At 38.5% G+C, this 13,668-nt stretch overlaps 1 protein-coding gene across 3 annotated transcripts in view; it reads left to right on the top strand.

The window, feature by feature from the left end:
- Positions 1-10,205, top strand: part of STAC3 (SH3 and cysteine rich domain 3) — a 203,611-nt gene extending 193,406 nt beyond the window's left edge. For all 3 annotated transcript variants that reach the window (XM_053708180.1, XM_053708177.1, XM_053708178.1), the window contains one exon: positions 7,234-10,205. In XM_053708180.1, the coding sequence (XP_053564155.1) occupies positions 7,234-7,332 (99 nt within the window). In that variant the 3' untranslated portion in view covers positions 7,333-10,205. The remainder of the gene's footprint in view (positions 1-7,233) is intronic.
- Positions 10,206-13,668: the final 3,463 nt, after the last annotated feature.

The raw sequence follows: 13,668 nt of genomic DNA, 5'->3' as shown, positions 1-13,668 counted from the left end.
GTGCGCTTATAAAACAAAACAGAGATCAGATTTCTGGTTAATTTTATAAATGTGACCCAAATGCCTAGATTCCGAGTTTTGTCGGTAAGGCTGTGCGGTGCTAACAAGCAGTTTATGCTCACTGCTCATCTACAGTCAACGCTGGTATTACGGGTTTTTAGAAACCCGGCGTTAGCTGCAAAAAAGTGAGCGTAGAGCAAAATTGAGCTCCATATCTCACCTCAATACTAGCGCTGCTTACGTTAGCGGTGAGCAGGTAAAACATGCTTGTGCACGATTTCCCCATAGGAATCAATGGGGGAGAGCCGGCTGAAAAAAAACCTAACAACTGCAAAAAAGCAGCGTAAAGCTCCTAACGCAGCCCCATTGATTCCTATGGGGAAATACTTTTTATGTCTACACCTAACACACTAACATGAACCCCGAGTCTAAACACCCCTAATCTTACACTTATTAACCCCTAATCTGCTGCCCCTGACATCGCCGACACCTGCATTATATTATTAACCTCTAATCTGCCGCTCCAGACACTGCCGCCACCTACACTACATTACTTATGAACCCCTAATCTGCTGCCCCCAACATCGCTGAACCCTACATTATATTTATTAACCCCTAATCTGCCACCCCCAATGTCGCCGCAACCTACCTACACTTATTAACCCCTAATCTGCTGCCCACAAAGTCACTGCCACTATATTAAAGTTATTAACCCCTAAACCTAAGTCTAACCCTAACCCTAACACCCCCTAACTTAAATATAATTTAAATAAATCTAAATAAAATAACTATAATTAATTAAATTATTCCTATTTAAAATTAAATACTTACCTGTAAAATAAACCCTAAGAGAGCTACAATATAACTAATAGTTACATTGTAGCTAGCTGAGGATTTATTTTTATTTTACAGGCAACTTTGTATTTATTTTAACTAGGTAGAATAGTTATTAAATAGTTATTAACTATTTAATAGCTACCTAGTTAAAATAAATAAAAATTTACCTGTAAAATAAATCCTAACCTAAGTTACAATTACACCTAACACTACACTATAATTAAATTAATTACCTAAACTAAATACAATTAAATACAATTTAAAAAAATTATCTAAAGTACGACCCCTCCCCACTAAATTACAGAAAATAATAAAATAATTACAAGTTTTTTGAACTAATTACACCTAATCTAATCCCCCTAATAAAATAAAATAAAATAAAAATAATAAAAAGCCCTACCCTATAATAAATTACAAATAGCCCTTAAAAGGGCCTTTTGCGGGGCATTGCCCCAAAGTAATCAGCTCTATTACCTGTAAAAAAAGTACAATACCCCCCCAACATTAAAACTCACCACCCACCCATACACCCAACCCTACTCTAAAACCCACCCAATCCCCCCTTAATAAAACCTAACACTAACCCCTTGAAGATCGCCCTACCTTGAGAAGTCTTCACCCAGCCGGGCCGAAGTCCTCAATGAAGCCGGGCGAAGTGGTCATCCAGACGGCATCTTCTATCTTCATCCATCCGGCGCGGAGCGGCTCCATCATCAAGACATCGGACGCGGAGCATCCTCTTCCAACGAAGTCCAACTGAAGAATGAAGGTTCCTTTAAATGACGTCATCCAAGATGGCATCCCTTGAATTCCGATTGGCTGATAGGATTCAATCAGCCAATAGGATTGAGCTTGCATTCTATTGGCTGATCCAATCAGCCAATATAATGCCAGCTCAATCCTATTGGCTGATTGGATCAGCCAATAGGATTGAACCTCAGCCAATAGGATTTTTTCTACCTTAATTCCGATTGGCTGATTCTATAAGCCAATCGGAATCCAAGGGACGCCATCTTGGATGACGTCATTTAAAGGAACCTTCATTCTTCAGTTAGACTTCGTTGGAAGAGGATGCTCCGCGTCAGATGTTTTAAAGATGGAGCTGCTCTGCGCCGGATGGATGAAGATATAAGATGACATCTGGATGAAGACTTCTGCCCATCTGGTGGACCTCTTCTGGCCGGCTTCGATGAAGACTTCTGCCCATCTGGAGGACCACTTCGCCCGGCCTCGTTGAGGACTTTGGCCCAGCTGGGTGAAGACTTCTCAAGGTAGGGTGATCTTCAAGGGGCTAGTGTTAGGTTTTATTAAGGGGGGATTGGTGGGTTTTAGAGTAGGGTTGGTTGTGTGGGTGGTGGGTTTTAATGTTGGGGGGTATTGTACTTTTTTTACAGGTAATAGAGCTGATTACTTTGGGGCAATGCCCTGCAAAAGGACCTTTTAAGGGCTATTTGTAATTTAGTATAGGGTAGGGCTTTTTATTATTTTGGGGGGCTTTTTTATTTTATTAGGGGGATTACATTAGGTGAAATTAGTTTAAAAAACTTGTAATTATTTTATTATTTTCTGTAATTTAGTGGGGGTTTTTTTCGTACTTTAGATAATTTTTTAAAATTGTATTTAATTGTATTTAGTTTAGGTAATTAATTTAATTATAGTGTAATGTTAGGTGTAATTGTAACTTAGGTTACGATTTATTTTACTGGTAAATTTGAATTTATTTTAACTAGGTAGCTATTAAATAGTTAATAACTATTTAATAACTATTCTACCTAGTTAAAATAAATACAAAGTTGCCTGTAAAATAAAAATAAATCCTAAGCTAGCTACAATGTAACTATTAGTTATATTGTAACTATCTTAGGGTTTATTTTATAGGTAAGTATTTAGTTTTAAATAGTAATAATTTAGTGAATTGTAGTAATTTTATTTAGATTTATTTAAATTATATTTGTTAGGGGGTGTTAGGGTTAGACTTAGGTTTAGGGGTTAATACATTTAATATAGTTGCGGCGACGTTGGGGGTGGCAGATTAGGGGTTAATAAATGTAGGTAGGTGTCGGTGATGTTTACTTTTATCACCAATTTTGCTTTGTTCTCTTGGTATTCTTAGTTGATAACAAATTTGCATTTAGACTAGTCTAAGTAGTCTATTACTAACTTACAAATTTTCCATTGAAAATAAGGTTTTGGAAGTGACAAGAAAGTTGAATTCTCACAAACTAAGGAAAAAAAATGCCCCCAAAATACAGTGTAGTGTATTTTATTAAAGGGACAGTCAAGTCCAAAATAAACTTTGATTCAAATAGGGCATGCAATTTTTCAACTTTCCAATTTACTTTTATCACCAATTTTGCTTTGTTCTCTTGGTATTCTTAGTTGAAAGCTAAACCTAGGTAGGCTCATATTCTAATTTCTTAGACCGTGAAGGCCGACTCTAATCTGAATGAATTTTGACAGTTTTTCACCACTAGAGGGCATTAGTTCATGTGTGTCATAAAGATAATATTGATTGAGATCATGCACGTGACGTTACCTAGGAGTCAGCTAAGCACTAACTGGCTAAAATGCAAGTCTGTCAAAAGAACTGAAATAAAGGGGCAGTTTGCAGAGGCATAGATACAAGGTAATTACAGAGGTAAAATGTGTATTATTATAACTGTGTTGGTTATGCAAAACTGGGGAATGGTAAATAAAGGGATGATCTATCTTTTTAAACAACAAAAAAATCTGGTGTTGACTGTCCTGTTAAAAAAATAAAAATTGTAGCATTTTTATTTTTTAATAAAATAACTGCACTAGGCAGTACTTTGGGCGCATAGTTGGCGGGTGTGGGCAACACTGAAAAGTGCCTTTACATTGCGGTCTAAGGGAACTGTGTGTTTCCAGTAAATATATATGTACATGCTTATACAGGGAGTGCAGAATTATTAGGCAAATGAGTATTTTGACCACATCATCCTCTTTATGCATGTTGTCTTACTCCAAGCTGTATAGGCTCGAAAGCCTACTACCAATTAAGCATATTAGGTGATGTGCATCTCTGTAATGAGAAGGGGTGTGGTCTAATGACATCAACACCCTATATCAGGTGTGCATAATTATTAGGCAACTTCCTTTCCTTTGGCAAAATGGGTCAAAAGAAGAACTTGACAGGCTCAGAAAAGTCAAAAATAGTGAGATATCTTGCAGAGGGATGCAGCACTCTTAAAATTGCAAAGCTTCTGAAGCGTGATCATCGAACAATCAAGCGTTTCATTCAAAATAGTCAACAGGGTCGCAAGAAGCGTGTGGAAAACCCAAGGCGCAAAATAACTGCCCATGAACTGAGAAAAGTCAAGCGTGCAGCTGCCAAGATGCCACTTGCCACCAGTTTGGCCATATTTCAGAGCTGCAACATCACTGGAGTGCCCAAAAGCACAAGGTGTGCAATACTCAGAGACATGGCCAAGGTAAGAAAGGCTGAAAGACGACCACCACTAAACAAGACACACAAGCTGAAACGTCAAGACTGGGCCAAGAAATATCTCAAGACTGATTTTTCTAAGGTTTTATGGACTGATGAAATGAGAGTGAGTCTTGATGGGCCAGATGGATGGGCCCGTGGCTGGATTGGTAAAGGGCAGAGAGCTCCAGTCCGACTCAGACGCCAGCAAGGTGGAGGTGGAGTACTGGTTTGGGCTGGTATCATCAAAGATGAGCTTGTGGGGCCTTTTCGGGTTGAGGATGGAGTCAAGCTCAACTCCCAGTCCTACTGCCAGTTTTTGGAAGACACCTTCTTCAAGCAGTGGTACAGGAAGAAGTCTGCATCCTTCAAGAAAAACATGATTTTCATGCAGGACAATGCTCCATCACACGCGTCCAAGTACTCCACAGCGTGGCTGGCAAGAAAGGGTATAAAAGAAGAAAATCTAATGACATGGCCTCCTTGTTCACCTGATCTGAACCCCATTGAGAACCTGTGGTCCATCATCAAATGTGAGATTTACAAGGAGGGAAAACAGTACACCTCTCTGAACAGTGTCTGGGAGGCTGTGGTTGCTGCTGCACGCAATGTTGATGGTGAACAGATCAAAACACTGACAGAATCCATGGATGGCAGGCTTTTGAGTGTCCTTGCAAAGAAAGATGGCTATATTGGTCACTGATTTGTTTTTGTTTTGTTTTTGAATGTCAGAAATGTATATTTGTGAATGTTGAGATGTTATATTGGTTTCACTGGTAAAAATAAATAATTGAAATGGGTATATATTTGTTTTTTGTTAAGTTGCCTAATAATTATGCACAGTAATAGTCACCTGCACACACAGATATCCCCCTAAAATAGCTATAACTAAAAACAAACTAAAAACTACTTCCAAAACTATTCAGCTTTGATATTAATGAGTTTTTTGGGTTCATTGAGAACATGGTTGTTGTTCAATAATAAAATTAATCCTCAAAAATACAACTTGCCTAATAATTCTGCACTCCCTGTATACATATATATTTATGTTTTAAGAACAAGAAGAAGAAAATGCAGTAAAATATACCTCTTTATTCAAAACTTGTTTAAAATTTCCAGGTTACAAAGAATAGTGACAGCCTGCCACCTGTATGGAGAGAGAGCGCGGCACACAGGCTTACGTATTTCGGCAGATTGCCGTAATCATAGCCTGGTGTGTGTCTGTCCTCCTGGCCTTTAAGAACAACCAAAGAACATGCTAATAGGATAAAAAAATACGCTAATCCCTCCATCTAATAAAGAGCACTTAAGGAATACCTGCAACACATAATTAACCCTTTGTACTATCACCTCTTGTATAAGCTTAATAGTGTAATATAACCTATTGGTAAAAAAGGGCTTTCATCCACAGGTTTTGTTATTAACACTTGGAGTGTTGACAAATAAATAAATTAATTCTATAAAATTGACATTTATGTAAGTAATGTTTGGGATATGTACAGTCTAATGTGAAAATGTATAGTTTTGGAATGTTAGGCTAACTCCACTAGTGATGTTTTTACAGAAGTTTTTTTAACAGAAGTTTTTGTAAAAGAACTTAAAGTTATGTAAAAACATAACTCTCAGTTTTCCCCTAAAGGCCTAATTGTAGTGATCACTTTATTAGAAAATATACACATATTAACACATACATATATATGTATATAAGCATATACTGTACATATATATTTAATATTCATGCCTTCACTGCGCTACTTACCTCCGCTGCGCTTAGGTTCTGTGCTGTCTCTGACGGCATCAGAACAAGGCTCCCATTGGAGCCTATGCAAGTGCGCTCTCAAGAGCGAAATGCTTCCGTATAATGCAAATATGAGTTTGCATTACCTGTAATACCAACACACATTTGCGTGCACTGGTATTACAAAGTGGAGCGCAAATATTGCTTTAGCAAAAACCATAATTTGTGCTCCACTTATAATCTGGTCCATTGTCATTTAGAGCTTTTATTTGGAGAAAATGACAACCGTTCAAATAAAAAAAATATGCAGTAATATCAGGCCTTGCATCATGTGACAGTCATCAGCCAATCACAAAATGCCTATACGTATATTCTGTGAATCTTGCACGTGCTCAGTAGGTGCTGGTGTTTCAGAAAGTGCGCATATAATAAGATTGATCATATTTAGATAATGGAAGTGAATTGGAAAGTTGTTTAAAATTGTGTGCTCTATCTGAATCATGAAAGTTTAATTTTGGCTTGAGTGTTTCTTTAAAGTAAGCTCCAGATCAGCAATACACTAGTGTGAGCTAGCTGAGCACACCTGGTGGGCCAATGACAAGAGGTACTGTATATGTGCATTGCCACCAATCAAAAGCTAGCTCCCAGTGGTGCTTTACTGCTCTTAGCCTATCTAGGTATGCTTTTTAAACAAATAATGTCAAGACAAAGCATATTTGATAATATATATAAATTAAAACGACTATTACATTTGCATGCTTTATCAAAGTTTCGTTTTGATTATCATGTATTTTTAATTAGTCTTCATGTATTACTTTTGGTTTTGCTTCATTGAAGGTCTATGAAATTCACTAAGAAAACCTGCTTGAAATACCTGCAATAAAAGGGATTATTATAATTTATCATATGTTTAACAAGGTTTTTTCTTTTATATTGTTTAATTATGTGAGTGGCTCTACTAGTTCACACAGTAGAAACACTCACATTAATGGAATGGGTTTGCAATATAAGCACAACATTATTCAATACCTTTGTTACCCTGAAGTGTTTTTGAATTGAAAAATCTCATAAATTGGAATGGGGTCAGTATTTCTTCATTGTTTTTTTTCGTTTTATCTATGTTGTGTTTGTAAAATGCACAAAAGATACCAATCTGTTTCTTGAAAACAAATACTGACAGTTAATATCTTTTTTTGCCATCTGTTTGCAACAGATTGTAGTACAAAAAGGTGAGGAATTAAATGGCTACATTAAAGTTCTGACTGGACGGAAGGTTGGACTCTTCCCTGTAGACTTTCTGCAAGAAATCTGAAGACAGAAAATGGATAGCGACGTGTAACTGAGAGAACCAGTAAGGCAGAACTTCAGGCTGTTTTACTGATTGTTCATTCTGTGAGTGCTTGAGAGGAGATGACTGCTTCCGGCAAACAGTCCTTTCTGGATAATATAATGGGGAGGCTTCCTCTAAATTGATCTCCTGTCTGGGTTATCACTGTTCTAATGTAAGACAAATCTAGAGAACAATATCAGTTTCTCTAATATCGCCAAATCAAAATGGCACCCTGGAATTCACTTACAAAGAATAAAATATAAAATAAGCAGCTGCAGTATCTTCCCTATTTTAAAACACAGAATGTTCATCATTTTAATTAAATTTTGTGAGCTATGACAGATGCCGTCACAAGTGTGGCAACTTATGGACATTTTGCAGATGATTTTATTTTTCAAGGAAGTAGTTTACGGTGATACTGTGCATAGACCATCTGTTAAATAAAGTTCATCTTCTGGTTCATCAACATTATTTATGCCAAAACAATATTGGTGCATTTAAAATGAAAATCAAGGTCCATCAAGCAAATTGTCTTCTCAATGACGGACTTTTTAACACCCGCAATTTAACATATTAGTTTGCTGTTCCTGCACATTATTTCAGATCATTACCAAGACATTGACTGGTCATGGAACTTGTTACTGGGTTCAGTTTGTTTTCATTGTTGGTGCCCCATTAATCTGCTGCTGTATTATGTGTACATTTTTCACTTTGCAATATTGGTAATGTTACAATCTTATACTGTGTCTTTTTTAGGTGCAAAATATGATATAATTATTGGAAATCTCTGTATTTATAGACACTTTTCAGACTGGCTATATGAGGTGCTGTAAAGCTGTACCAACGTTAAAACTGTATTATGTGCCTAGTGAACTAGCAGTACTATAGAAAATATTCTGTATGCTTCCAGAAACGTTATTTTCATAGGCGTTTTGCTAGATAACCACATGCAGGTATATATAAAGAGGTTATGATTTGTAAAAGAGTTATGACCCATAAAGAGGGTGCAATATTTATCATTACATTGAAATAAATAGATGCAGTGTACATATTGACTTGTTACATAATAATTATAATATATTATTTATGGTTATAGCCCTTTTTGAGCACAAACCATACAACCACCCTTGTTCAGAATATATTTATTTAGTAAATTATTGGTATTATATAAGTGTAGACCTTTAGGTGACACAATGTTCAAAACTAAATTAGGGTATTGCAGAAAAAAGTTTGAAAAGCTCTGCCCTGAAAGGCAAGTAACCACAGCACTATAGATAAATAGGGCCATGTGTTTTTTTTATAGCAATAAAGTTATATGCTGCATTATACCAGGTAGAAAAATTCAGACACAATGAATTACTACCATGAAGTGTTTACACTATATTACTGGCATGAGAAGATGCAATATGTACTTGAATTATCTTTCTGTACCTTCTCTATGTGATATTTGATGTCTTGTGGAATATATACTTGTGTAGGTTGTATAACTGTAGATAGAGGAAATTTAAATAATGAGCACATTACTATGGAATCATAAAATATCTCCAATTCCCTAGTAAATATGGGAGTTTGTCTAATGTTTAAAGTCTCTGGCTTTTGTGTGCATTTCAAGATTAGCACTTTGGATACATCTGAGCCTGCTGTCAAAAGCAAGGATAATTGTAAAGCTATGAAGGCAAGAATCATCTGGGTATTAGAAAAGCTATGAAGGCAAGAATCATCTGGGTATTAGAAAAGCTACGAAGGCAAGAATCATCTGGGTATTAGAAAAGCTACGAAGGCAAGAATCATCTGGGTATTAGAAAAGCTATGAAGGCAATAATCATCTGGGTATTAGAAAGAACGGCTATAAATAAATTACACCTTCAAATAATATATCTGCAAAAAAGTTTATTTTGCAGTTGGACTCAGTATGACACTGTTGTGAATATGTGCAGTTTTATAATAGCTGAAATAGATAGAAATGTCAAAAATAAACATTTGTTATTCAGACAGGACATGCAATTTTAAACAACTTTCCTATTTACTTCTATTATCAAATTTGATTTGTTCTCATTGAATCCCCTGTTGAAGAGTAAACCTATGCAGGCTGATTGGAGCTTAGAAGAGTGCAAGTGTCTTTAGCATTCTATGCTATGCTATGCTATGTATAAAATTGCTATAAACATTGCTGCAAACACTGCTGCCAGATTGCTAAAAACACATGCACACTCCTGAGCTCATCCAGAATTATTCTTTAACAAAGGATATCAATCGTACTAGGTAAAAGTGATAGTAGAAGTTAATAGTAAAGTTGTTTTAAAGTACATGCTCTATCCAATCAATTTAACTTTCATTTTGACTTTACTCTCCCTTTAAAATTGATATATCAGTAATACTCAAAGGGACAGTGCAAAATGAAAATGATGCAATGTGATAGAACATGTAATTATTGCACTGTTATTTGCATATTAATATATATTTTCTGAACAGCGGATTAGATAATAGAAGCAAAATTTGAGCCATGAAATAAATAAAATTTACTTTACTGTCCCTTTAAGGCCTCAATCAGTTTTTGTAAAAGTGTATAGCATGCTCTACCAGCAAGTAAGAAATGTAATGGTTTCTGCCACAAACTTGCCTTTAATCATTATTGTAAAACTATGTTATTGCCTATGTCCATTTAACTGTACTAATTCAGGTTACACACTTCTAATCTGGATACATACATGTGTTATCTAAGCCAGCTAACCATATCTAATATTAAAAAGACTTGATGTAAGTAAATTACAACACGCTTGCAAATAAGTGCTATTTTTATAATAACTTAACATCAGTGCTATTTCATGTAAAAATAAAAAGTCAAGATGAAAGAATATTTTTTGTTACATATTTTGTTGTCATGTGTATATATGTATTATATATATATATATATATGTATATATATATATATATATACAGTATGTGTGTGTGTGTGTATATATATATATATATATACAAAACACGGAAGGGAACTGCACTCTCATACCGGACCGGGTACACATCCTATGACCCTGCAACATGCTCAGCCCTGGGTGCCACTGGCACTCACAGGAAGCTGTGCTGTCCCCAGAGCCACAAGCAGTTAACCCCAGACAGGTCTGGGTGCAAGTACCATAGGGAAAATTTACAAAATAAATTAATACAACACACAGAGAAAACCCAGCACTCACTTACAAGCTCTCAGCTAAGATTTAAAAGCAAAAATGGAAAGGTTAGTTACCGCATCTGGCCAAATGGGACAAGCCCAGGTACCTCGTCAAGGTCCTTTCCAACACCTGGGACCCTAAAACAGCCACACAATGCAAGCTTTCAAATCCAAACAAACTGAAAACAAGGGAAGGGTGCACAGGAATATGTAACCACCCTAGACATATACAAAACACGGAAGGGAACTGCACTCTCATACCGGACTGGGTACACATCCTATGACCCTGCAACATGCTCAGCCCTGGGTGCCACTGGCACTCACAGGAAGCTGTGCTGTCCCCAGAGCCACAAGCAGTTAACCCCAGACAGGTCTGGGTGCAAGTACCATAGGGAAAATTTACAAAATAAATTAATACAACACACAGAGAAAACCCAGCACTCACGTACAAGCTCTCAGCTAAGATTTAAAAGCAAAAATGGAAAGGTTAGTTACCGCATCTGGCCAAATGGGACAAGCCCAGGTACCTCGTCAAGGTCCTTTCCAACACCTGGGACCCTAAAACAGCCACACAATGCAAGCTTTCAAATCCAAACAAACTGAAAACAAGGGAAGGGTGCACAGGAATATGTAACCACCCTAGACATATACAAAACACGGAAGGGAACTGCACTCTCATACCGGACCGGGTACACATCCTATGACCCTGCAACATGCTCAGCCCTGGGTGCCACTGGCACTCACAGGAAGCTGTGCTGTCCCCAGAGCCACAAGCAGTTAACCCCAGACAGGTCTGGGTGCAAGTACCATAGGGAAAATTTACAAAATAAATTAATACAACACACAGAGAAAACCCAGCACTCACTTACAAGCTCTCAGCTAAGATTTAAAAGCAAAAATGGAAAGGTTAGTTACCGCATCTGGCCAAATGGGACAAGCCCAGGTACCTCGTCAAGGTCCTTTCCAACACCTGGGACCCTAAAACAGCCACACAATGCAAGCTTTCAAATCCAAACAAACTGAAAACAAGGGAAGGGTGCACAGGAATATGTAACCACCCTAGACATATACAAAACACGGAAGGGAACTGCACTCTCATACCGGACCGGGTACACATCCTATGACCCTGCAACATGCTCAGCCCTGGGTGCCACTGGCACTCACAGGAAGCTGTGCTGTCCCCAGAGCCACAAGCAGTTAACCCCAGACAGGTCTGGGTGCAAGTACCATAGGGAAAATTTACAAAATAAATTAATACAACACACAGAGAAAACCCAGCACTCACGTACAAGCTCTCAGCTAAGATTTAAAAGCAAAAATGGAAAGGTTAGTTACCGCATCTGGCCAAATGGGACAAGCCCAGGTACCTCGTCAAGGTCCTTTCCAACACCTGGGACCCTAAAACAGCCACACAATGCAAGCTTTCAAATCCAAACAAACTGAAAACAAGGGAAGGGTGCACAGGAATATGTAACCACCCTAGACATATACAAAACACGGAAGGGAACTGCACTCTCATACCGGACCGGGTACACATCCTATGACCCTGCAACATGCTCAGCCCTGGGTGCCACTGGCACTCACAGGAAGCTGTGCTGTCCCCAGAGCCACAAGCAGTTAACCCCAGACAGGTCTGGGTGCAAGTACCATAGGGAAAATTTACAAAATAAATTAATACAACACACAGAGAAAACCCAGCACTCACTTACAAGCTCTCAGCTAAGATTTAAAAGCAAAAATGGAAAGGTTAGTTACCGCATCTGGCCAAATGGGACAAGCCCAGGTACCTCGTCAAGGTCCTTTCCAACACCTGGGACCCTAAAACAGCCACACAATGCAAGCTTTCAAATCCAAACAAACTGAAAACAAGGGAAGGGTGCACAGGAATATGTAACCACCCTAGACATATACAAAACACGGAAGGGAACTGCACTCTCATACCGGACCGGGTACACATCCTATGACCCTGCAACATGCTCAGCCCTGGGTGCCACTGGCACTCACAGGAAGCTGTGCTGTCCCCAGAGCCACAAGCAGTTAACCCCAGACAGGTCTGGGTGCAAGTACCATAGGGAAAATTTACAAAATAAATTAATACAACACACAGAGAAAACCCAGCACTCACTTACAAGCTCTCAGCTAAGATTTAAAAGCAAAAATGGAAAGGTTAGTTACCGCATCTGGCCAAATGGGACAAGCCCAGGTACCTCGTCAAGGTCCTTTCCAACACCTGGGACCCTAAAACAGCCACACAATGCAAGCTTTCAAATCCAAACAAACTGAAAACAAGGGAAGGGTGCACAGGAATATGTAACCACCCTAGACATATACAAAACACGGAAGGGAACTGCACTCTCATACCGGACCGGGTACACATCCTATGACCCTGCAACATGCTCAGCCCTGGGTGCCACTGGCACTCACAGGAAGCTGTGCTGTCCCCAGAGCCACAAGCAGTTAACCCCAGACAGGTCTGGGTGCAAGTACCATAGGGAAAATTTACAAAATAAATTAATACAACACACAGAGAAAACCCAGCACTCACTTACAAGCTCTCAGCTAAGATTTAAAAGCAAAAATGGAAAGGTTAGTTACCGCATCTGGCCAAATGGGACAAGCCCAGGTACCTCGTCAAGGTCCTTTCCAACACCTGGGACCCTAAAACAGCCACACAATGCAAGCTTTCAAATCCAAACAAACTGAAAACAAGGGAAGGGTGCACAGGAATATGTAACCACCCTAGACATATACAAAACACGGAAGGGAACTGCACTCTCATACCGGACCGGGTACACATCCTATGACCCTGCAACATGCTCAGCCCTGGGTGCCACTGGCACTCACAGGAAGCTGTGCTGTCCCCAGAGCCACAAGCAGTTAACCCCAGACAGGTCTGGGTGCAAGTACCATAGGGAAAATTTACAAAATAAATTAATACAACACACAGAGAAAACCCAGCACTCACTTACAAGCTCTCAGCTAAGATTTAAAAGCAAAAATGGAAAGGTTAGTTACCGCATCTGGCCAAATGGGACAAGCCCAGGTACCTCGTCAAGGTCCTTTCCAACACCTGGGACCCTAAAACAGCCACACAATGCAAGCTTTCAAATCCAAACAAACTGAAAACAAGGGAAGGGTGCACAGGAATATGT

Source organism: Bombina bombina, chromosome 3 (assembly GCF_027579735.1).
Source record: "Bombina bombina isolate aBomBom1 chromosome 3, aBomBom1.pri, whole genome shotgun sequence".
NCBI classification, from domain to species: domain Eukaryota; kingdom Metazoa; phylum Chordata; class Amphibia; order Anura; family Bombinatoridae; genus Bombina; species Bombina bombina.
The sequence above is the reverse complement of the archived record's forward strand: the minus strand, read 5'-3'. Positions and strand labels throughout refer to the sequence as shown.